We start from the raw sequence: 22,468 nt of genomic DNA, 5'->3' as shown, positions 1-22,468 counted from the left end.
GCAGGAGCTGTGCCCGGGATCGTAGCTACTCCTTTATTATAAATCATGCCGTTAACGTCGCTCCTCCTCAGAGTTAGTATGTTAAACATTTTTCATTATATATATATCTATATAAAAAGGTGAAAACACCCCCCTCCCTTCACCAAAATGTCAGAATGGAGCATGGCACCAGGAAGGAAGACAAATGAGGACCCCCAGCCAGGCGGGGTTTGCTGAGCACCAGAGAAGCTGCGAATCGGCCGAGGAGCAGGTGAAAATTAAAATACAGGTGGTAGAGTAACACAGGGAGGCTGGGAGGGTGCAGAGGTTTGCTCTGGGGAAAGAGGGCTGGCCCCTCCCCGCACTGTAGGGATGACCCTAAAGGAACAAAACGTCTTTGGATGAGATTTCCCATCTTTGGGACGTGGAAAGGCCTGAAAATTGTAGTCATAACAACAATTATGGTAACAGAAAGAATGTGCTTTGGAGATTTGAAGTCAGATCTCCTCTGCATGGAGAAGACACGTGTTGGCCCAGATTTGGGCAGGAGGTGACCTGGAGGAATGTCAAGCCTGCTCTTTTTCCGTCACCAGAGGTCTCCTGTGGGCAGAGGAGCAGGTGGCACTGGGACTGGCACCCCGAGGCCACAGTGGCACATGGCCAGGCTGCCTTTGGGAGGAAAAGCACCTTTTGGAGGCAAAGCACCTTTTGGAGGCAAAGCACCTTTGGAAGTAAAGCACCTTTGGAGGCAAAGCAGCCTCAGAGGCTTTGGCATTCTCTGGGCAGGACCTGCAGGCTGGTCCTGAGTCAAGGCCGTGGGGACACTGTGACAGGACAGTTCGTGTCCTCTATCTCCTTTGCTTTACTCCCTGCAGCCCAGCATGGCCTTGATGCCCATGAAGTGACTGTAACCCTGAGCACACGCTCGTGCTTCGAGGAATAAACATGGCCATAAAAGTGACAGGAAAAATAGGGGGACACCCCAATTAAAGTAGGTTGTTATGAGTGCTTGAATAACCCCCATCTCCCAGCTAAACTGGTGTCACCGTGGAGTGACCTGCTCCCTCTCCCCTGCTGCAAATCCCAAGGTGACAGGATGCAAAAAAAATTCCTGCTCCAACCCCACTTCCCACAGCGGCTCTTCCTCAGGAGCCACACGCCACGCTCGTCACCCGAGGCACCCAGACCCTCATCCCTGTCTCTCCTGGGATCCCGAGGGAATGACAGCACCTCTGGGTGTGCTCAGGCTCCCACTGCAGACCACGGTGCTCTGTGATACCCTCGGACGCGGGTGTGGAACAGGATGAGGTGAGTGGTGCCGCTTCCCCCACTGGCAGGACCTGGGCCCACGGCTAATAAATAACAACATCAGAACTTCAAGTAATGTCCCTGCCCACATTCCCACTCTCCCACTGCTCATCCATGCTGGGAGCTGCAGTGGTTTAACTGGGAACCTGCCGTCATGAAGCTCAGGGGGCGAAGGTTGCTGGTTTTGGGGGTTTGGGTGGCGCTGGCTCCCACTGGAAGCACGAGCAGTGTCTGTGTTGGAGCCAGGGGATATTCCCAGGTTGGAGGGGAAGGGCCCGGCTCGGTGACCCTTCAGCATAGCTTTTGCCTTCCAGTTTTCCCACAGGGGTCAGGCTGTGTCCCTAATGCCCCTGGCAGGTTTTACAGCACATCTGTCGGAAGTAGGTCCGGCTGCAGAACTTGAACTTCAGGACAAGTGGGCAGTAGGCAACCTTGTTGACATCCTTGCACTCTGCGGGGGGAGACAGAGGGAAGGAAGCAGAGTTACAGCTGCCTCAAGGTGAGGAGAACCCTAGTGTCCAGCTCCTGAGGGTGTTCTTGCCAGGAAGCAGCAAGATGCTGTGATAAAGAAGCTACTGAGAACCTCACTGCTGAAAACCTCTCTCTGCCAAGGTGCAGTTCACAGACTCACAGAACGTGCTGAGTTGAAAGGGACCCCCACGGATCATTGATTCCAACCCTCAGCCCTGCACAGGATCATTCCCAAGAGTCTCACCATATGCCCCAGAGGATCATCCAAATACTCCTGGAGCTCTGGCAGCCTTGGGGCTGTGCCCACTGCCCTGGGGAGCCTGGTCAGTGCCCAACCACCCTCTGGGGGAAGAACCTTTGCCTGAGATCCAACCTGACCCTGCCCTGACACAGCTCCAGCCCTTCCCTGGGTGCTGTCCCTGGTCCCCCCAGAGCAGAGCTCAGTCCCTGCCCCTCCTCTGCCCCTGCCCAGGCAGTTGGAACTGCAGTGGGATCTCCTCTCAGTCTCCTCCTTTCCAGCTGAACACACCAAGTGCCCTCAGTGTCCTCACATGGCTGCAAATCAAGGCCTTAAGTTACTCCATTTCTCAGGGTCACAGCACACCAGGTTGACCTGGTTGTCCCCCAGTGGGAGACAGCACTGGGACACAGAATGGCCCCACTTCCAACCCAAACCACTCTGTGGAATGATTTGGATTGGAAGGGACATTAAAGACTATCCAGTCCCACCCCCTGCCATGGGCAGAGACACCTTCCACTAGCCCAGGTTGTTCCAAGCCCCATCCAACCTGGCCTTGGACACTTCCAGGGATGGGGTCTCCTCACCCCAGAGCCCAGCTCGGGCTGTGCTGGCTCTGATGTCCCTGTACCACGCAGCCCCTGAGCTGGCAGTGCCCCACATTTCCCATCCCAGAGACCCTGTTCCCCTCACCCTCAGGGTTGTCCGTGGGTCCCGACTCGCACTTGGTCTCACACTGCTGCATCCCCGGGGGCTGCAGGGCCTCCACACACTCACTGGACGGCTGCCCGGTGTGGGCCAGGCACTGGACGGATCTTCTCTGCTGGCCGAGGCCACACTGAGCCGAGCACTGTGGGGACAGCACACAGGGAGCTGTGGCGGCCACCGCGGCTTTAGGAACACCTGATGGGTGTTGGGAGGTGCAAAGGGTGCTGGGTGTGGTCATCCCTTCCCTCCCCAGGGACCTCCTGGCATGACAGTGCTGTTACCCCGCTTCCCAAAAGGTTTGGTTTGAATCTCCAGGACTCAATGAGGATCTCTCCATCCTACCCTAAAACCACTGGCCTCCTGCACCCCAATGTCACCCTGCAGCTCGAGGGGTGTTGAGGGAAGGAAGGACTGTCAGTGCTGCCCTGCTAGGCTGTGGTGGGGGGACCAGCAGTGGCCCTACATGGAGCTGGGCCACTACAGCCCTGCTGACCCTAAGTACTCATGGTGGCCCTCACACAACCTCTACGGGGCCCTGCTAGACCTGGGAGACTCCTGGGTCAGCTGTGCCCTTGAGCCACCATCACATGGCCTTCTGAGCCAGGAGGGAGAAAGGAACCCTGCCACAGGGTCACAGATAGTTGTGGTGCCACATGGGGTTGTGCTGGCTGGTAAAAGCCTCATGTGCACAAGGATTCGAGGGGCTGGGGAGTTTTCCACGGGGAGGAGTGTCCCTACCTCTCCCCACTCGCCGGTGACCCAGCGGGGCGGGGGGCAACGCCGCAGGTTGCACCTCATGCTGGTGGGGGGCTTGGAGGCCTCGTGGCACTGGGCCGTGGGCAGGGTCACACTGTGGTCGCCGCTCTTGCACAGGACGATGCGGTGGCGGAAGCCAGGGCCGCAGTTCGGGGTGCACTGCAGGGAGGGGACACAGGGGGCACAGGTCAGGGGGTCCAGCAAGGAGCAGAGACAGGTAACTCTGGTTCCCTGATGTGTCCTCCCACCTTCCCTGTGTCCTGAGCTACAAGACCATTCCCCAGGTTATGCTCTCTATGGTGAGCTCTGACCTGGTGAGTGACACTGCTTCATAGACCAGGGCCCTCTGAGGGGTGAGGGCTCTTGTTAATCACAGAATTACAGAATATTCTGAGCTGGAAGGGACCCACAAGGATCATCCAGTCCAACCCCTGCCCTGCACAGACACCCCAGCAATCCCACCCTGTCCCTCAGAGCATTGTCCAAACGCTCCTGGAGCTCTGGCAGCCTTGGGGCCGTGCCCACTGCCCTGGGGAGCCTGGGCAGTGCCCCAGCACCCTGTGGGGGAAGAACCTTTCCCTGAGATCCATCCCAACCCCCTGGTACAGCTCCAGCCCTTCCCTGGCTCCTGTCCCTGGTCCCAGAGCAGAGCTCAGTCCCTGCCCCTCCACCTCCCCTGGGCAGGAGCTGCAGCCCCCGAGGAGTCTCCCCTCAGTCTCCTCTGCTCCAGCTGAACCAGCTGAGTGCCCTCAGCTGCTCCTCAGACCCTTCCCCATCTCCATGCCCCTCCTTTGGCTCTTACCTCTGACCAGTCCAGGGCCACCCACTCTGGAGGGCACGTCTGGTTGCTACAGGGCTCCAGCATCTTAGGCCGTGGGTGGGAGCAAGAAGCATCATCCAAGGTCTTCTCCTCGGTGGCGGAGATCTTGCGCTTGCAGAAGACGCTGCGCGTGCGGACGCCCTCATTGCAGCTCCGGCTGCACTCAGACCAGTTCCCAATCACCCACCTGGAGACAGGACAAACAGCAGAGCTTGGGAGGAGCTCAGTGGGCCAGGCTTGTCCTTGTCCTCATGCTCCTGCACTCAGCCCTTGGTCCTGTTTTGGTCACAGCCTCCCAGGCAGCTCTGGTTGAACCACAGAGTTCCTCCACATCTCCCCTTCCCTTCAAGGGAGGGGCAAGGACAGATAGAGATAGGCTGAGACAACTTTGGAGGGACTCACTGAGTATCTGGGAGGAGAAAACTTCCTCTCTTCTGCAACAGAGCTGCTTTAGCCAGGCAGTGACACCCCTGGATACCCTACCAGTGTCTCACACATTGGTGTCATCCTGGTTTAAAACTGGTAGAAGGTGGAAAAGGATCCTTTGGAATAATTTTGGAATAATTGCATAATTTTGTGTATTACCTGACCAACAGAATTTATTTTTTTTTGCTGTGGTGGGGGACTCTGACCCAGGAATGGCAGACAGGGGGGGAATTTCACCCTCTTCCACACTGGCTTTCCCACCCTCCATCCCTCCACCTGCTCCCTGCCATGGGACTCACGCTGGGGGACACGGCTCGGTGTTGCACAGCCTCTGCCTCTCCAGCAGTTTGTTTTCAGGGCTGCAGAAATGGTTGGAGACAGTTGAGCCATCAGAAAGTTTCCTGCACACCACAGACTGGATCTGGCTGCCTGCCAAGAGAAAAGAGGCAAAGGAGGAAAGAGAGGAGGACGGTGAGGGCTCACATGGAACTGGCCCCACAGCTCTGCTCCTGTGGGGGGATGTGACAGATCAGCCACTTGTCTCTGCACCTCAAGCCTTAACCTACTTTTCTATTCATCACCATGGCCTCCTCTGACATCTCCAGTAAAAATTGAGGGTGTGAAATGATGGTGTCAACAACTGGACATGGCACTCAATCCTCTGGCCTAGTTGGCTAGGTGGGGATTGGTCACAGTTTGGACTCGATGGTCTTGGACCTTTCCAACCTTAATGATTCTATAAATCTGTGAATCTAAGGGTCACCAGCCAGGGCATGTCACAGGATGGAGGATCAAAGCATTCCAAATCTCATCCTCAAATAAACCTATTCTAACCTTGGCCTTGTGACATTTTCTGGGCAGCACTGGGGGGAATAATTGGAACAAAGGGAGACAAACTCTTGGTTGAGGTCGAGCACACAAGACCAGGTCAGGGCCCTGAGCTTTAAACAGGAAACATTATTAAGCTCTTCTCTTCTGAACACTAGCTCAGTCCCTCACAGCCAGGATCTCTAGAGTCACAAGACATGGCCCAAACCTTAGTGTCAATCCCCACGGGAACCAGCTCAAGGGATTCAGGGAAGCACCAGTGGTGTTTCTGTTCACATACATGTAGATCTGAGGCCAGAGGGACTATTGTGATTGACCAATATGTCCTTGCCCCATCCCTGGAATTGTCCAAGGCCAGGTTGGATGGGCCTTGGAGCAACCTGGGGTAGTGGAAGGTGTCCCTGTCCATGGGAGGGGGTGGCACTGGATGAACTTTAAGGTCCCTCCTGATCTAAAGCCATTCCATGATTTGATGCATTGCAAAAGTAAATGGGTTTAAAAGGGCCTGGAGTGCCAGAACAAGGGGGAAAGGCTTCTGATACTGCCAGAGGGCAGGGTTAGATGGGCTATTGGGAAGAAATTCTTCCCTGTGAGGGTGGTGAGGCCCTGGCACTGGTTGCCCAGAGAAGCTGTGGCTGCCCCATCCCTGGAAGTGTCCAAGTCCAAGTTGGATGGGTCTTGGAGCAACCTGGGCTAGTGGAAGGTGTCCCTGCCCATGGCAGGGGGTGGGACAAGATGATCTTTTAAGATCCCTTCCAGCCCAAACCATTCCATGATTCTATGATATGCCACCTCCCACCACTTCCACCACCCACACATGTGTTCCAGCTGCAAGTGGCCCCCAGGTTGTTTGCCCTGGCACTCTGCCCACAGGGTTGTGTTGGCTGAGTGCAGGGTGGGAACGTGGAGAGACCCAAGAGCTCCTTGAGAGCAGAGCAGAGCAGACACCACTGTCCATACTCTGCCTCGTGCGGCCCAGACACAACAGTGGGAGTCCCAGCAGTGCAGACATGTATCCCCCCCAACCAAAACGGGATCAAACCTCACCCCCTGCACACAGCACGGAGCATTTGGTCCATGGGGTGTAGTGCCAGGAATACTGGTTGGAGCCATCCCTGCCAACGGGTGCGTTGAACTTGTAGCGGATCCCCTGCAGCTCTGTCCGCACCAGGACCTGCAGAGAAAGGCACCACCAAGGCATCAGTGCCACTGAAGTCCAGCATGACCATCTGGATCATCCCACGATCTCTCTTAAATCAAGGGCAGCTGAAATCTTCCCCCCTTTCCCTTTTCCAGTCCTTCTCAGAATTGGCACAGTAGCCAGTCACCTTTGAAGGTGACACAATCAGGGAACAAGCTCCCATGCACTTAAGGATTAAATCATCCCAAAGCCTGGTAGATTAGGGAGGGAGACCTGAGAATTTAGCCCAATTTGACTCTGATTTCTGTGTCCCTTTACTCCAGACAGCAAGGGCAGGGGCCAATTAGCTCCAGCAGCTTGAAGCTGAGCCAGGGGAGGTTTAGGATGGATCTCAGGGAAAGGTTCTTCCCCCACAGGGTGCTGGGGCACTGCCCAGGCTCCCCAAGGCTGCCAGAGCTCCAGGATTGTTTAGACAACGCTCTGAGGGACAGGGTGAGATTGTTGGGGTGTCTGTGCAGGGCCAGGAGTTGGAGTGGATGATCCCTGGGGGTCCCTTCCCACTGAGGATATTCTGTGATTCTATGAACTCCCACGTAGCATGGCAAGTTCTCTTTAGCCCTGACCATGTGGGGCACAAAGGAAACGTTACCAACCATGACAAAGAGGGTGATGTTGATGGGTCCCAAGGCCTCCAGCGACTCGGGCTCCTCAGGGGATCTCCTGTAGTGGAATGTCGTGCCGGCGATGTCAAAGCGCCGGGGGGGATCGATGGAGAGCCTCCCGTTGAGGAAATACTCGCCGCTCTCCCCTCTCAGCGCTGCAGGGACAGGGGGGGAAGGTCAGCAGAAGGGTTGGAAGCACCTGGACCAACTTCAGCCAGGTGCTTCTCACCTGCAGTTCTATGACAGAGGGTAAATGGCATCAGCCTTATCTTATAGGGAGGGGAGAGGTGGGGTGTGGCTCAGGGTCACACAGAAAATCAGTGTCTCATCTCAGCCTGCCCAGCACCTTACTGTGGGAAGGAGATGCCCTGGGGGGCTGAGCCAGCTGCTGGGAGGGTGTGGGGACACCCGGCAGTGTGAAAGCTGCGGCCACGAAGCCAGGCTCAAATACGGCTGTGCAAACGGGGTGCCGGGGCTGATGGAGGCAGCGGGTGCCCCGAGCCGGGCTGTGCTTGCCCGGGCGAGTCGCTAGAGGGGGATCGGACCGCTCGCTCCCTCTCCAGTGCATTCCCACGCTCTCCCTTCGCCCTCTGCCACCAGCACTCTGGGACCAGCTCTGTGTCACTCGCTGCTGGGAACGACCCCAGTGCCACCGTGCTCCGGGGCAGGGAGGATCATTCGTGCTCATGAGGATGCTCCCTCCACCTCGGGTGCCAGGAGAGATCCGGGGCAGGGAGAGCCTGATGACAGCAGGTGATAGTGATGGGAGCTTGGGCTGTGCCCCAGAGCGCAGAGATCCAGGGTGGATGGACACAAGGAGTCCCCATACACTGAAAAAAAGGGGATGTCGGCATGTCTGATCCCCCAGCTGGACTGGGGGGATGATCCGGGAGAATCTCACTGCGAAATCCCACCAGTGCCAGCGATCCAGGAAGGCTCCTGCTCCTGCAGAGCTGCTGCAGTGCTCACCATGCCCACCCCTCCACCACTGGGATGGCAGAAAGGGAAGACAAGGGCAAAGAAAATACTCCTTGTAAAAGCAAGAGAGAGTGTAGCTGGAAAATCAAGCCCAAGGAAAACGTGAGCAGGTCTATTTTTAATGCCCAGCCCAACAAGCTGGGAGAGAGGGGAATGCCAGGGAGCCACAGGCAGCACCAAGAGTGGTAGGATTTGCTCAGGGTTATGGTGCACAAGACAGAGGCAGCACCACAGGGACAGAGGGGACACTTGGATACGGCTTGGGATACACTGCCCTGCCAGCAGACCCCGCGGCCCTCTCCTGCTCCCAAATCCCACCCTGGGAGCCCTGGCCCCATCCCTGGTGGCAGTGGGAAGTTCTCCTTGCTGGACCTTTCCCGCACCCTATTAACCACAGGGAAATGGCAGAGCAAGAGGTGCCAGGCTGGGATTTCAGCACCCCCAGCCCCATCTCACCCAGGTAGTTGATAGAGAGGTTCAGCTCCCGGATGTCGATGTGAACGGAGCCCTTGGGAATCTGGATCACCTCCTCATAACCTGTGAGACAACCCAGGGCTGGTAAGTTGGAATGCTCAACCTCTGAGCCCAGAGCCAGCCCTGCCCTGGGCTGGGTGAGAGTGAGTCCCCTCCTATGCCTGGGGAAACACTAAATGATGGAAAGAGCATTTTGAGCACCAGGACAGTGCCCTGCTGGCTCTGCAGTTCGGGCTCTGTGATGGGACTGGCTGTGCTGGGAAGGTGCTGTGGAGCTGGGATCTCCACAGGAAACTCCCAAGCCTGGCTCAAGGGCAGTGTGAACTGGGGAGGAGGGAAGGAGCTTGGAGCTCTGAGTCAGGGATTTGGGTGCCAGCACTGATGGGGGCACAGCCTGGTCAGCGACAGGGGGGGTTTGCTCCCTGATGGCAGCCCAGTCCTACCCCTTGGGGTGTTTCTCTGGGATACGTCCCTGCCTGTCCTGGGTGAAGCTGAGAGGGGATTTGAGGGTGGGTGACACTGGCCAGGCCACTCACTCCCTACCTCCCTCTGGCAGGGACTGGTTGAAGACGCCCTCGATGGTCTCACAGGAGCTGCCGTCGCCCCCACATACACGACACTTGTCCTCCTTCGCGTCTGAGCCCAGGACACGGTCACAGCCCACGTGCTGGAGGAAGGGGCAGCAGGGAATTAGCCATCCTGGTGAGACCTTTTCCTCCCCACACCTGATTTGCAGCATCCCAAGAAGGCCATCCCTGGCTCCACCTCACACCCATCACCACACCATACAGTGCTCAGCAGCATCACCTCTCCAGGAAGAGCCCCTGGGGCTCTCCAAGGCTGAGGAGGTGCAGGCAGAAATCCCATGACTGTGGGATAAGGCAGAGGTTGGGATGCCTGTGTTGAGCTGCTGGAGCTGCAGCAGCCCAAGGGAAGCCATGTCCCTGCAGCTCAGGTGTCCCTGTGGAGCCTCTGGCTCTGTCCCACTGCCACGGTCCAAGGGGGATCATGGGGGTCACCAGCACCTGTAGTGCAATGCCCCTTCTGTTCCACAGTGTGTTCAGCCCCACGGAGACAAAGAGATCCCAGAGACACAGGAAGGGAGACAGACACAGACAGAGCCTGTCTGTCTGTCTGCCTGCTGGGGGACATTGGCCACTCCCACAGCACTTGCTTATAATTAAACTTTTATGGCCCCTCCAGATCCCATTTCAAGGGGAATATCAAATGCCCAGGGCTACACAGGCTGTGAGTGCAGAGGCCCATGTGCACACCCAGGGCCTGGAGACAGGACAGGCACAAGCCCAGTGTGGGTGAGCTCCTACCCCCCAGTGGAACTGGGAATCAGAGAGTCATGGAATGGTTTGGGTTGGAAGGGATTTTAGAGGTCATCTTGTTCCAACCCCTGCCATGGGCAGGGACACTTTCTACTATCGCAGACTGCTCCAAGTCCAATTTGGCCTTGGACACTTCCAGGGATGGGGCAGCCACAGCTTCTCTGGGCAACCTGTGCCAGGGCCTCACCACCCTCACAGCCAACAATTCCTTCCCAACATCCCATCTAACCGTGGGATATTGGGAATATCTCTCTGGCAGTAGGAAGCCATTCCCCCTTGTCCTGTCCCTACATCCCTCGTCCCCAGTCCCTCTCCAGCTCTCCTGCCCCTCTCCAGCCCCCTTTAGGCCTGGGAAGGGGCTCTCAGGTCTCCCTGGAGCCTTCTCTTCTCCAGGTGAACTCCCCCAGCTCTCCCAGCCCTCCACCTCTGCCATGTCCGTGTGGGCAGGTTGAGGGCAGTGCTCCCATGCCTGGGGGTCTATCCTTGCCTCCCCATCCCTGTCCCAGGTCCCAGCAGCACCTTGCACTCCCCGTTGACACAGATGTCATTAGAGTCCTGCCGACACGGGGTCCCGTCCACCACGGCTGCCGCCCGCTCCGTGTAGAAGTTGAAGCCCTCAGCCAGGCAGTTGAGGGAACAGGCCTTCACACCCCCTGGGGAAGGAGCAGAGGGTCAAATGGTGCTGCCAAGGAGAGAGGAAAGATGTGGAGACGCAGGAGGATGTCCCCGATGAGCAGAGAGACCCACAGAGGCATCGTGTCAGGGCCCTTCAGATGGCGAGACACTGTCCCTCCTGCACAGCCTGGGAGGCAGGGGCTGGATGTGATGGGGAAGGAAACAAACTGGTTCTTTTCTGGGTCTTCTGGCACTTTACAGCTCCTTGTGCCCACTTTACAGACGGGGAAACTGAGACAGCACCTCTTCAGTGAATTGTCCAAGGGTTTTTTCAGCTCCCAGACCAGAACAAGCAAGTTTTTCAGCTCCTACACCAGTTACTAGGCCAGAGCAACCATTTCTTTGTGTTTGATGCTGGTGGATACTGAATCCTTCACAGCAAAGACAATGACAGCAGTGTGAGGATGAAGGGGGAAGGATGCCCAAGTTACTGCTAAAATATCTGTTGCCTAACACCCCTTGCCAAAGCATCAGGTAAGGAACAGAGGCTGGATAGGTGGATATTGGCCTATAGTGCCTGGGAGCAGGATGTGGGACCAGTTATGGAAGGAGATACCAACGCAGAGCAGTTCCCTCTCTCCTGCCATTAGATTTTATCAAATGCTGGTGTGGATTGAGCCATTTTCTGCATTTCCTGAGCACCCCAAGGAGACCCAGCAGCCCGCATGACCCTGGCAGAGATGCCTGAGCTGTGGCAGTTCCCTCCTGCAGGCACCAGCAACAGTCCTGAGCCCTGTGCCAGAGCTGGGAAGCATCTGGGATGGGAGAAAATTTGCAAAACTTGCAACTGGATACAGCACATCAAAGGGGCAGGGGGAGGGGAGGCCCAGCTGTGCCTGGGAGCATCCAAGAACAGCTGTGGGGAAGGAAGAGCAAAGCTGGGAGAGGGAGGAGCAGGAGGAGACATGAGAGGGGAATTCAGCAGCTTGGAGGCATGTTGTGGAGCAGGATGCCTGGGCAAGCCCCTGGAGAAGGTCTGGGAGCCTGGGAAGCAGCTGCTGAGCAGGAGGAACTCAGCACCCACCACTGTCCTGCCTTTGAGAGCCAAGAGCAGAGCCTGGACTTGGGGGTCCCTGCACAGAGGTGAGATTGGGGTCTAGGATCTTGTGCTCCATGTGGGATGAGTTCTTGCTGGCTCACCTCATCTAGTCACTTGGGAAAGGCTTGCAGGTGGTGGACTTCTGCATTTAAAAGTCTTATGGAAGAAAAATGGGGAGCGGGAGAGTGGAAGAGGAAGGAGTGGAGACAAGAGTGACTCTGAGTTAGTACCTGTGTCCTGATGGCTGGAACAGTCCCCAGCACACCCTCCCTGGTGACAATTTCCAGTCAGGATTTGCCCTTGGCAGCCAGGTCACTATCCCACCCACCAGAGGAAAGGAGACTGGTATCACTGCCCAGCATCTGTTGGGAGCTGGAGTGTCCTCATCACTCAGCTGACCAAGAGGTAGTCGGGTGGTTTGGTCACTTGGTCCTCGTTCAGGTGGCTCCAGTGACAACTGTGTGTCCCCATGACAGCAACACTGACCAAGGGTGAGCCCAGACCCCAGAAAGATCCTTTGAAGCAGCACAACATGCCTTGAAATTCCTGGAGATGGGAATTATTTTCATCAGCAACAAGGATCCAGCCTCTCCCAGCGTGTGGGTGGTTTGGTAGGAGCTGCGCTTTTTAGGGTGGGAGCCTGAGGGCTCTGTATCCCCCCAGGCTGGCTCGGTGATGCCCAGCAGTGCCTGAATCCACAGGACTTGAGTGGGGTGCTCAGCACAAGCTCTGTAGAGCCTGCTGTGGGTTCACAACCACGAGAGAAGAGCGACTTCCACAGAACAAGTGAGACCTCCCAGCCTGGGCACTGCCCAGCCAGTGTCACTAATTAGAGAATATCCTGAGTAGGAAGGATTCACATGGATCATCAATTCCAACTCCTGGCCCTGCACAGACACCCCAACAATCCCACCCTGTCCCTCAGAGCATTGTCCAAACACTCCTGGAGCTCTGGCAGCCTTGGGGCCGTGCCCACTGCCCTGGGGAGCCTGGTCAGTGCCCCAGCACCCTGTGGGGGAAGAACCTTTCCCTGAGATCCATCCTAAACCTCCCTGAAACATATTCATGCCATTCCTTCAGGTCTACAGCCCTCTGCTCCTGGAGAGGTGAACCCCCCCAGCCAGGCATCATCCTGCAGACTTTGACCCCCATTCCTCACTTTGGTTTGTAGTCCCAGGTCAGCACAGCCTCAGTTACACCTTTGAATCTTTAATGCAGCTATTAAAATAGAATATTTCTAGCTGGCTGCCTCTCAGTGTGTTTTGTTCCTCCTGCCTGTCCTCTCCCATAGAGGAATTAAGGCTTATTACAATTTCTGATTAGCAATCTCCTGTTTTCTGCAAGGATCTGCTCATCCCCATCCCTCTCACAGCCCCGTGACTCCCGCACCCGCCAAGAGCGAGAAGAACAATTGAGCGAACCGAGCAAAATAAACAAACAAACAAAGCCGCATTCCAGGAGGGATCTGCTGACTGCTGAGCTCCTAAAGGCTGAGCTCAGCGCTTCCAAACATCTCCCACTCCCAGGGTCTGGGCTCTGGGAGCACTGGAAATCAGCGCCAGGAAAACAGGCTCTACCGCCCCTGCACAGCCCGACCTCGGTGCCGGTGACCCGGCGGTGTCAGTGGGTGGCTCCTTCCCTTCCCAAATTCCCTGCAGGATTGGTGCCTCCCCCTTCCAAACTCCTTGTCTTGGAGTGGGGGTGCTCCATGCCCAGGGTATTTCCCCAGTAATTATGGGGTCAAGCATCTGATGGGGAAAGGGCACAAGCAGCCCCGAGCCACTGCACCTTTTTGGGAAGCTCAGGGATGCTGAGCTGAAAGGGGGAAGGGATTCAGCAGAGGATCAGGGTGGTGAACACAGCTCCCTAAGAGTGCCCAAAAATAACCTGAGGAACAGATATGCTGTCAGCTGGAGGGTGGAATGCCCAAGGACAAGGCTGCCAACACGGATCCTGGGGGGCTGCTTGTGCCAGTGGGGAGGGAGGGAGTGACACCCACCACACCAGAGCTCTCTGGGCACCACTGGAAGAGACCAAGAGGGAGTGAAGGAGGTGATGATCAGCCCTCACTGCCTCCCCAGAGCTGGGCAGGTATGTCTGATGGCACAGGGGCTGCAAGGGAGAAACACAGGGCCTGCCAGCAAACCATCAGTGGCAAGGGGAAGATAAGAGGGGACTGTTCCCTGGGGGTCTTATCTAGGACATGGAGAAGGTGGAGGTGCAAGGCACCTCCCCCATAGATGTGCCTCTGATACCCAAATGACTCCAAGTATCATGAAATCCCACAGGCATGTGAAGATGCTGCTGAAATCAGAGAATCACAGAGGGGTTTGGGTCACAAGGGACTTCCAAAGACCACCCAGTCCAACTCCCTGCCATGGGCAGGGACACCTTCCACTATTCCAGGTTGCTCCAAGCCCCATCCAACCTGGCCTTGAACACTTGCAGGGATGATCATTCCCCACAGACAACCTGGAGAGCTGAGAGGGAACTCCCAGATCTCTTCAAGGCATGAATGTGCCAACACTTGTAGCCTCCTGGGAAGGGGACAGGTTTTGTTACCCTATTTTATGACAGAGGAAGCTGAAGCAGAGAGAGAAAGGGGCTCTTTTTAAAAGCCAAAGCAAAAATCCTTGTCAGAATCAGGTTAAAACTCAAGGGCTGATGTTGGACCAACCATTCCCTGGACTCCCACTATGGGGCCATGCCTGAGCAATAAAGAGGTCTGAGCAAGGGCAGCTCCAGCCTGCAGGGCTGTCTTGCACGTTGGCATCCATTGGGGTCTTTGTGTGACTTACTGCTTCACAATTATTCCATTTTTATTGATCCATCCCCTGCAGCCTCAGCACATCTGCTCCAGCTGTAAGAGCCCCCTGGGAGCTGTGTTATTTACACAGCTGGGGAGGATTTCCCCACTCAAGTTCATTAATTGTATGAAGGAGATTCACTGTTCCTTCTCATTATTAAGAGATTTCTGCCACGGGGGCCTCCTCCCACCCCCTCTCCTCGCTGGACCTTCTGCAGGACACAGGATTGCTCTTGGGATGAGGAAATTGCTGCTCTTTGGAGGATGTACCAGCTCCCATCTCTTCACCTGTGCAGCAGCTGAAAGCTTTACCTGCCTGCCCTGTTTCCTCCCCATCAGACACCATCACTCCCTTCTCTTGTCCATCCTCCTCTTTACTCCCTCAGCAGTTCAGGAAACAAGACCTGAGGGAAGAAGCTGAACAGCTCTGGTGCTGCTGGAGTTGGTTCTGACAGAGCAAGGAAGTTAAGGGGAGGTTGCACAGGGGTAGGTGACCCAGGATGGGGGGACAGCAGATGCCTGGAGGGGTGCACATCAATCCACAGGCAGGTGAGGGGGTGGCAGCACATCCCAGGAGCACAGAAAGGGCAGCCTGCAGGCCCTGGGCTAGTGGGAATCCTGACTAACTGTCCGTCAGACCCCTTGGACCACAAGACCCGTCCCTCCAGAGTGTGACGGAGAGCTGTCTGAGCTGGGGGATGCTCAGCCCAGCCCAGCACTCACCCCCACCATAGGTTTTCCAGGTGGGATGCTCAGCCCAGCAAAGCCTAGCCCAGCCCAGCCCACCACTCACCCCCACGGTAGGTTTTCCAGGTGTAGTACTTCCCTCGGAAGGGGACGTTGTCGAACTCGGCGCACTGGAGTTCTCGGAAGTCCTGGGAGCCGGGTGGGCAGTCCTGGAGACACAACCAGGGGTCAGGGCAGGGCTGGGGCAGCCTCACTGGGCTGCTGACACACTGACACCAGCCCTTGCAGGAGAGGGACACCAGCCCTGACACTGGGCACTGCTGCAAGACGGCAGGAGAATCCCTCCTGCAAAGCTGGACATGATTTAAGACCAACAGCACTCAGGTGCTCTGACTGAGATGTGTCACTTGGAAGCCCAGGGAAGCAATAGAACCCTCTATTTTCCTCACCACCAGCCTGTGGAACTTAAAGCTACCATTCCCCAGGTCCAAAGCTTCACTGATTATCCCTACAGCAAAATTCTTTCTCTGCTCCCCTTGAGGTTTAACCCTCAGCCCTGGGAAGCAAAGTCCTACCCAGCATTTCGTGAGCTGCTCATGGAGTGTGTGAGAGGCATCCCTGCCATGTCAGAGCTGGAACCCTCTGATCTCTCCTCCCTTGCCTCTCTATCTTTTTGGGCCCCTCTTGATGCTGAAGCCCCACAGGTACGAACCACCCACCCTTGGAGCAGCTCGCAGACGTGCACGGTCCTGCTCGCTGTTCCCCCCTGTGGGATTGCTGCTGGAACACCCTGTTTCCGCCCCCCCCAGCCTCCTCCTCTTCCTGTGGGTCCCACAGCTGCACATAACACCCTGCATTGTGTGGGAAGGGCTCCCAAATCCTGGCTGGGACACAGCCCTGCCAGCCCAGCACTACTCACGTCGGTGTTGCAGGACCGGTACCTCTTCCTCTCTCCCAGGCAGTATTTCCCTCCGATCGTGGGCCTGCCAAAACCAGGAATGAGATGGTGGAACCAGCTCAGGGCAGGGAGTTGTGTTTGTTGCCCCAAGTCTGCAGGAGCACCATGGCTTTTCCCAACCCTGCTGATCCTGCCTGGATGGGCTGGGAGGAGGAGCAGCCCCCAGCGGAGCTCACACACTGGGCTGGATGTGCACAGTGGGGTTGCACAAGTGTTTCTGGGTCTGTGGCTGTGGATCCAACACCAGCACAAAGCATTGAGCTGCTGGGAAAACAGGACATGCAGGAGCCGTGAGCAGAGCAGAGACCTGCACAGGCACCTGGCTGTGCCTTCTGATACCTTAAAATCTATATTTTATAAGGTTTTGGTACAGCTTGTTAGTACCTTTAGCTTTGTACAAGATTTCTAAAAGTGCTGTTGAACGTTCCTTGTTAAGAATTTCAAAGGACAAGGGATTTTAATGAGGTGAAGTTTTCTACCTGTAAAAATGTACTGAGAAAGAGACCTAACACTTGATATAAGTAGCCAAAGCTACTCAGGGGCCTTGAAACCATTCCAAAAGGGTCAGAGGAGACGAGGAAGACAAGAAGATGAAGGTACAGTTTTTTTAGGACCACTGACTCAAATTTGAGGTGTGGCAGGGACATGGTGAGGGTGGTGCTATGGGAGGGATGGTTTTGGAAGTGGGTGCAACAGATGAGGTGATGCCCAAAGATTGTGACTGGAAACAGAATATTGTAATTAGAAACTGGATATTGTAATTAGATTATAGTACAAAGTTGTAAAAGCCTCTGTAATCGGTGTGTGCAAAATATTCTTGTGTACCATCAGCACTGCAATAAAGAAGTGCTTTTTGCCTTTCAGTACTCCAAAATAGTCCAGAGAATTATTCTCTGATTTTAGGCAACACTTCTCCATGGGACTGAGCAGTGTTGGCCATGGCAGGGCCAGGCTGACCCCCTCAGCACCCCCACGTACCGTGGGCTGTCGCAGTGGCGCACGGACGAGGACACGCCACCGCCGCACGTCCTGCTGCATTCCCCCCAGGATGACCAGGACCCCCAGGCTCCATCCACACCCTCAGGTCGGGTTCCAAAAGGCACACACTCCCTCTTGTAGCACCACTGTGGAGAGAGAGAGAGCTCTGAACACCCTGAGCATGTGGTCTGACCTCCCAGAGTACTCCCAACCTCCGTCGGACGTGGCAGGCAGTTCAGGGCTGGGATGCAATTTGATCCTGGGAAATCTGGACTTGGAGCTGCACACACCTTGGAGCCAAGTTTCAGAATCACAGAATCGCAGAAACTTCTGAGTTTAAATATTATTATTTAAATATATAATATTTAATATATATTATTTTATAATGTTCTGGAAGGGATCATCAGATCCAACTCTTATGTGAATGGTCTGCACAGGGACTGAACCCATCACCTTGGAGTTATTTAGCACCATTCTCTGACCAGCTGAGCTCTCCATGGGACAGGGCACTCACCTCTCCCTAGGCACCCTCTCCTCCAAGTCACACTGTCACCAGCTCTGTACAGTGTACTTGGGGTTTGCAGGGGTGCTGGGACCAGTGTCCCCACTCCTAGGCCCTGGGGCACCATCCCATGGGACAGGCAGCCACAGACAAGGGGGTCACATCCCCACCTCTGTGGGGTGGTGAAGCACTGGCACAGGTTTCCCCAGAGAAGCTGTGGCTGCCCCATCTCTGGAAGTCTCCAAGGCCAGGTTGGACAGGGCTTGGAGCAACCTGGGTAGTGGAAGGTGTCTCTGCCCATGGCAGGGGGTGGAACTGGATAAGCTTTAAGGTCCCTTTTAACCCAAAGCATTTTGGGATTCTCCTCTAAAAGGGTCCTGGGTCAATCAGGGTGACCAGTGTTGTGACCAGGGACACCTAAGAGCACACATCCCACTGCCTACAAAAGCTCATGGCAGTAATTCCCAGGTGTGAATTGGACTGGAGCTGCTGCTGCTGGGCAGAGCCAGTATCCCTGGGGGACATGGACACCTCCACTTCCAGCTGCTCTCTCCCAGGACAGAGTGAGCTTTGTGTGCACTGGGCTCTGAAGTTGTGGTTAATGTGTTAAAACGATCTGACCTGCAAAGGGCCCAGGTTAAAATAACGTTTAAATTGCAATTTGTTGTTACTGAGGATCCTTAAAGAACCTGCCTGTCCCCGTCCTACTGGGAGACAGATGCTCATGGAAACTTGCCTAGGAAGCATTTCCCTCGGCCCTGGAAGTCGTCCCACACCCCCTGGAGTCCCCAGTGATGGGAGGAGTGGGATGGTGCCAGAGGACTGGGATGGTGCCAGAGGGGTGGGACGGTGCCAGAGCCGCTGCCGTTCCCCAGGCACAGAGCCCACACCGCGCCTTGGGGGCTGAGATAATCCCAGGAAGGAAGAAACTGCTGTGTGCTCCTTCCAGGGGCTGATAACCCACCCTGGAGCTGCTGGCACAGCCTCTCCCGGCTCCCTCTGAGCCAAGATCTCCACGGGCAGCCCAGCCAGCCAGGAAAAATGCCTCCCAGGACATGCAGGAGAGACCTCCTACACACCAGCAGCTCTGCAAAGGAGGATCCCAGGTGGAGGAGATGCTCTGCAGGCACAGCCTGATCAGTTCCCTGCTCCAGACCGGAGGGACTGGGGCTCCTTCTTCCGCAGGCAGGGCCCAGGAGTTCACCAGCCCCTGCAAACCCCCCAGGCACTCAGGGATCCTGAGAGCATCAGTGATGGGTCCCTTCCAACTCAGCACAGTCCGTGATTCTGTGGGCCAGCGATGGGCTCTGTCCTTGCTCCAGGAGCAGATCCCAGCTCCCTCTCCTGTGGAAAACATGGACTTGTGCAGGCTGAGAGACCAGATGTGAGTAGGGGGAACGTGGGGAGGGAGGATATGTAAAGAAAAGCATCCTCACAGGGTACACTGACCATAACCTGGGTGATAAGTGATTGATTAATGGAAATTAAAATAAAAATACAAAGGGAAAGCAAACCAGGCAGGGAAGGAACCAGCAGGATGCTGAACCTGCCAGGCTGCTGAGGCACCTCGAGGGCAGCAGGATCCAGACCTGAAGTCACTCTCTGGGTAAGGTGGAGCCAAACAACCACAGGAGATCAGTTAATAAAAAAAAAACAGGGAGAATTTTGGAGGAGGAAACAACAGAGGTCTGAGATGTGGGCACAGCCACCATCCAGCAGAACTTGGCTCAGCCTTCCCCCCTCACTGCTTCCCCAGTTGGGTGGCAGAGCGCAGGAACTCAATCTCTCCTTTAATCTTGCATTCCTGAAATACCTTAAATACCCTGATCCTTCCCTCTGCTCTTCCCAGGAGAAAGGGAGAAGCCAGGGAAGACCTTGGAGAGCTGCTCCAGCCAAGGGCTGAGGTCCGGAGGCCACCAGCCAGGAGCTCCAGCAATGCAGAAACTTAACACAAAGGTGCATCTTCTTCCACCCAAGGATATCAAATCACTTCCAAAATATGAATTAATACAAAAGGAAAAGAAGCACCCCAGGAAGGGAACTGAGCCAATCACTGGAAATAGCTCCTGTGAGTTCTGGGGGGCTGTGTCTGCTTCACTTCTCTCAAAGCTTTTGAAGAACCCTGGTTATAAAACAACTTGTAAGTGGGCGGAAAAGGGAGATTTAAAAGTGGGAAAAGCTGGTAAAAAGAGATGACTAGGAGGAAAAAAATGCCATTGTCTCTGGTGAGTGTGCAGCAGGAGGGGTGTCCAGCCCCAGGAGCTGTCTGCTCCTCTCTGACCTAATTTTCAGAGAAATGTTTGCAAAGAATAATGAATTTGTCAAAGACATCCTTGTTCCTGCACATCAGCTTCTCCACCTTCTTAAGGATTTGAAAATTTTCTCGAATTTCTCAGGAATTATAAAACACATCCATCGAATGGGGAATGTCCCAGCCCTGATTCTCTATTGTCCCAACCATTATTCACTTTGTAAAGGCTCTTTGTCTTAGCAGTGCTACCCATTTGCTTTATACTGGTGCAAATGGGTGTAGGAGGAGCAGGGAATGAAGTTCTATGACCAGCCAAGTCAAAATTCACGTTCAAAAATATATGGTCAGGAAAAATCCTGCCCTTCTCTCTCAGTTGAATGTGAAAAACAAAGGTTTCATCATATTTAGCCAGTTTTTCACAAGTTCCTCTGAAAACATGTTGGACCCATTGTCCCTTCTGGGAAAACTGGGGGAAAAATCCCTTTTTTCTCAGGGCTGCCAGGAGATCCCAGCAGACCTGAAGACAAGATGTTCATCTAAGGAATATGGTGTTGTTTGAGGTCACTTTACTGTGCCTCAAGAAAGACCAAGAAGCTGCTGGAGCAGGGATTTCATATTCCATATTCCAGCATTGCACATATTCCATGTTCCAGCCCTACACAAGCTGAACTGTCCTTTGGGGTGATTATGGGTCCCTGGGCTCCATGGCCCATCCCAGCCTCCCTCCATGGCAGCGGGGAGGGCAGGGATGGCTCCAGACTGGGAGGCAGGGTCGGACAGGTTGGTGGGTGCTCTTAAATCAACTCCTCACTCCCCAGTGCAAACAATAATCCCAGTTACTGCTGGGAGAGGATTCAACCACTCCCTGTCAACTCTCTGCAGTGCCCTGGGCTGCCTTACCCCCTTCTCAATGGTGTTGGTTTGGCAGATGGTCCCCTCAGCAGCAGGGATGCTGTTGGTTATGCAGCGGTTGCTCTTACTCAGGCACCATAACTCACTGCAGACTTCCTGGAAAGAGAGATATTTTGGGGGAGAGAGGGGGGGGAGGGAGGAGGGAAGAGACAAAGAAACAAAACCAAGGTTAGGATTTGCTTCTGCCAGGGCCTGCAAGGCTGGGACAGCAGCACCTCAGTGTGCTTGGGAGGCACCAGCTGGGCTGGGACACAGGACACAAGTGTTTTCAGCTTAGTGGGGGCAAAATGAGACCAAATCCTGCCCCAGGGGCACTGACTGCTCACCCCCTTCTCTGGACTAATCTTAAACACTTCTCCCAGGCCTGGGATTTTCTGGGTGTGGAGGTTCACTGAGCTCAGGCACCAGAGCCAACTCCCCAACCAGCCCAAACCTGCTCCATGTGGCACAGAGGGCACCTCTCCTTGGACACCTCAGGGAGGTCTGAGCTAATCCCACCATCCTGACGCCCTCCCCAGGGGAGACACCTAAAATCCACAGCTGAGTTTTCTGCCTGGTCATATTTCTAATGAAATAACTTATGGAAAACTTGCTGCTTTGCAGGGAACAGCTTACCATGACTTAGGTTATACCTGAAAGTGTTAAACAGGTTCACACTGTAACTGAGGGAAACTGTCTCAAGGTGTAAAAGCAAAGCCCAGACAGCCACAGAGATGAGGAATATTCCCAGTTTTGGATCTGTGCAGTGGAGGATGAGCACAAGGGCCCCATTCCCAGCACCCGCCCTGTTCCATATGGACCTAGATCTGCCTCTGCAGGAACGTAGGACTCTCTGGGAGCATCAACATGGCACATCTGTTGCCTCCCACTGCAGCTCACAGTGTAAGCACCTCCACCATCTCCAGCCAGCCCAGCAGTCCCAAAGGGAAGACTCCTCTGGAAGATTTAGAGCTGTTTTCAGAATAACCAAGATATTTCCAGATACTGAGCCAGCCCTTAAGCAGCTTCAGAATTGGGCACTTCTGCTCTTGGTCTCTGCTTGGTGCAGTTGGGTCCAATGAGTGACACTGGGCTGAGGACTCCAGGTCTTTCTAGGAGATTTCCTGAGCCACAGATCCCAAGCTTCAGCCCATCCTGATCTCTCAGAGCTTCAGCAAACACAAATCTTTCCTTGGCTCTTCCAGGACCCACCCAAAAGTTAGGTCTGTGTCAGAGACAGCTAAATCAGAAAGTCCAGACCCTTTGGACCTGCTGTGTCACTCAACCAGCCAGGTTGGACTTCAACACCCGCAAACTGCAAAACCCCAAATCCAGTTTCCTTAGTGTCTTGCCCAGTAACTATCCTGCTCCTATTCCTAATGAAAAAAAAAATATGGAAAACTTGCTGCTTTTCAGGGATCAGCTTGACATGACTTAGGACATGACTTAGGTTATACATGAAATATTAAACAGGTTCACAATGTCAATGAAGGAAACTCTGGAGGTCTGACAGCAGAACCTGAACTGCCCCAGCTGCTGGTAATGCACTCCCAGC

General features: G+C 55.0%; 1 protein-coding gene across 1 annotated transcript in view; it reads right to left on the bottom strand.

The window, feature by feature from the left end:
* Positions 1-19: 19 nt before the first annotated feature.
* The window catches only part of ADAMTS10 (ADAM metallopeptidase with thrombospondin type 1 motif 10), a 45,083-nt gene continuing 22,634 nt past the window's right edge, over positions 20-22,468 (bottom strand). The window contains exons 11-24 of the mRNA XM_027668141.1: positions 20,923-21,030; positions 17,270-17,415; positions 16,253-16,316; positions 15,440-15,542; positions 10,646-10,779; positions 9,333-9,456; positions 8,772-8,852; positions 7,329-7,492; positions 6,582-6,708; positions 5,006-5,135; positions 4,263-4,467; positions 3,443-3,619; positions 2,690-2,846; positions 20-1,738 (exon numbers count right to left, since the gene is read on the bottom strand). Of these exons, the coding sequence (XP_027523942.1) occupies positions 1,629-1,738; positions 2,690-2,846; positions 3,443-3,619; positions 4,263-4,467; positions 5,006-5,135; positions 6,582-6,708; positions 7,329-7,492; positions 8,772-8,852; positions 9,333-9,456; positions 10,646-10,779; positions 15,440-15,542; positions 16,253-16,316; positions 17,270-17,415; positions 20,923-21,030 (1,830 nt within the window). The 3' untranslated portion in view covers positions 20-1,628. The remainder of the gene's footprint in view (positions 1,739-2,689; positions 2,847-3,442; positions 3,620-4,262; positions 4,468-5,005; positions 5,136-6,581; positions 6,709-7,328; positions 7,493-8,771; positions 8,853-9,332; positions 9,457-10,645; positions 10,780-15,439; positions 15,543-16,252; positions 16,317-17,269; positions 17,416-20,922; positions 21,031-22,468) is intronic.

The sequence above is a fragment of the Corapipo altera genome, unplaced genomic scaffold (assembly GCF_003945725.1).
Source record: "Corapipo altera isolate COAL_440 unplaced genomic scaffold, ASM394572v1 108, whole genome shotgun sequence".
In the NCBI taxonomy this organism is placed as follows: domain Eukaryota; kingdom Metazoa; phylum Chordata; class Aves; order Passeriformes; family Pipridae; genus Corapipo; species Corapipo altera.
The sequence above is the reverse complement of the archived record's forward strand: the minus strand, read 5'-3'. Positions and strand labels throughout refer to the sequence as shown.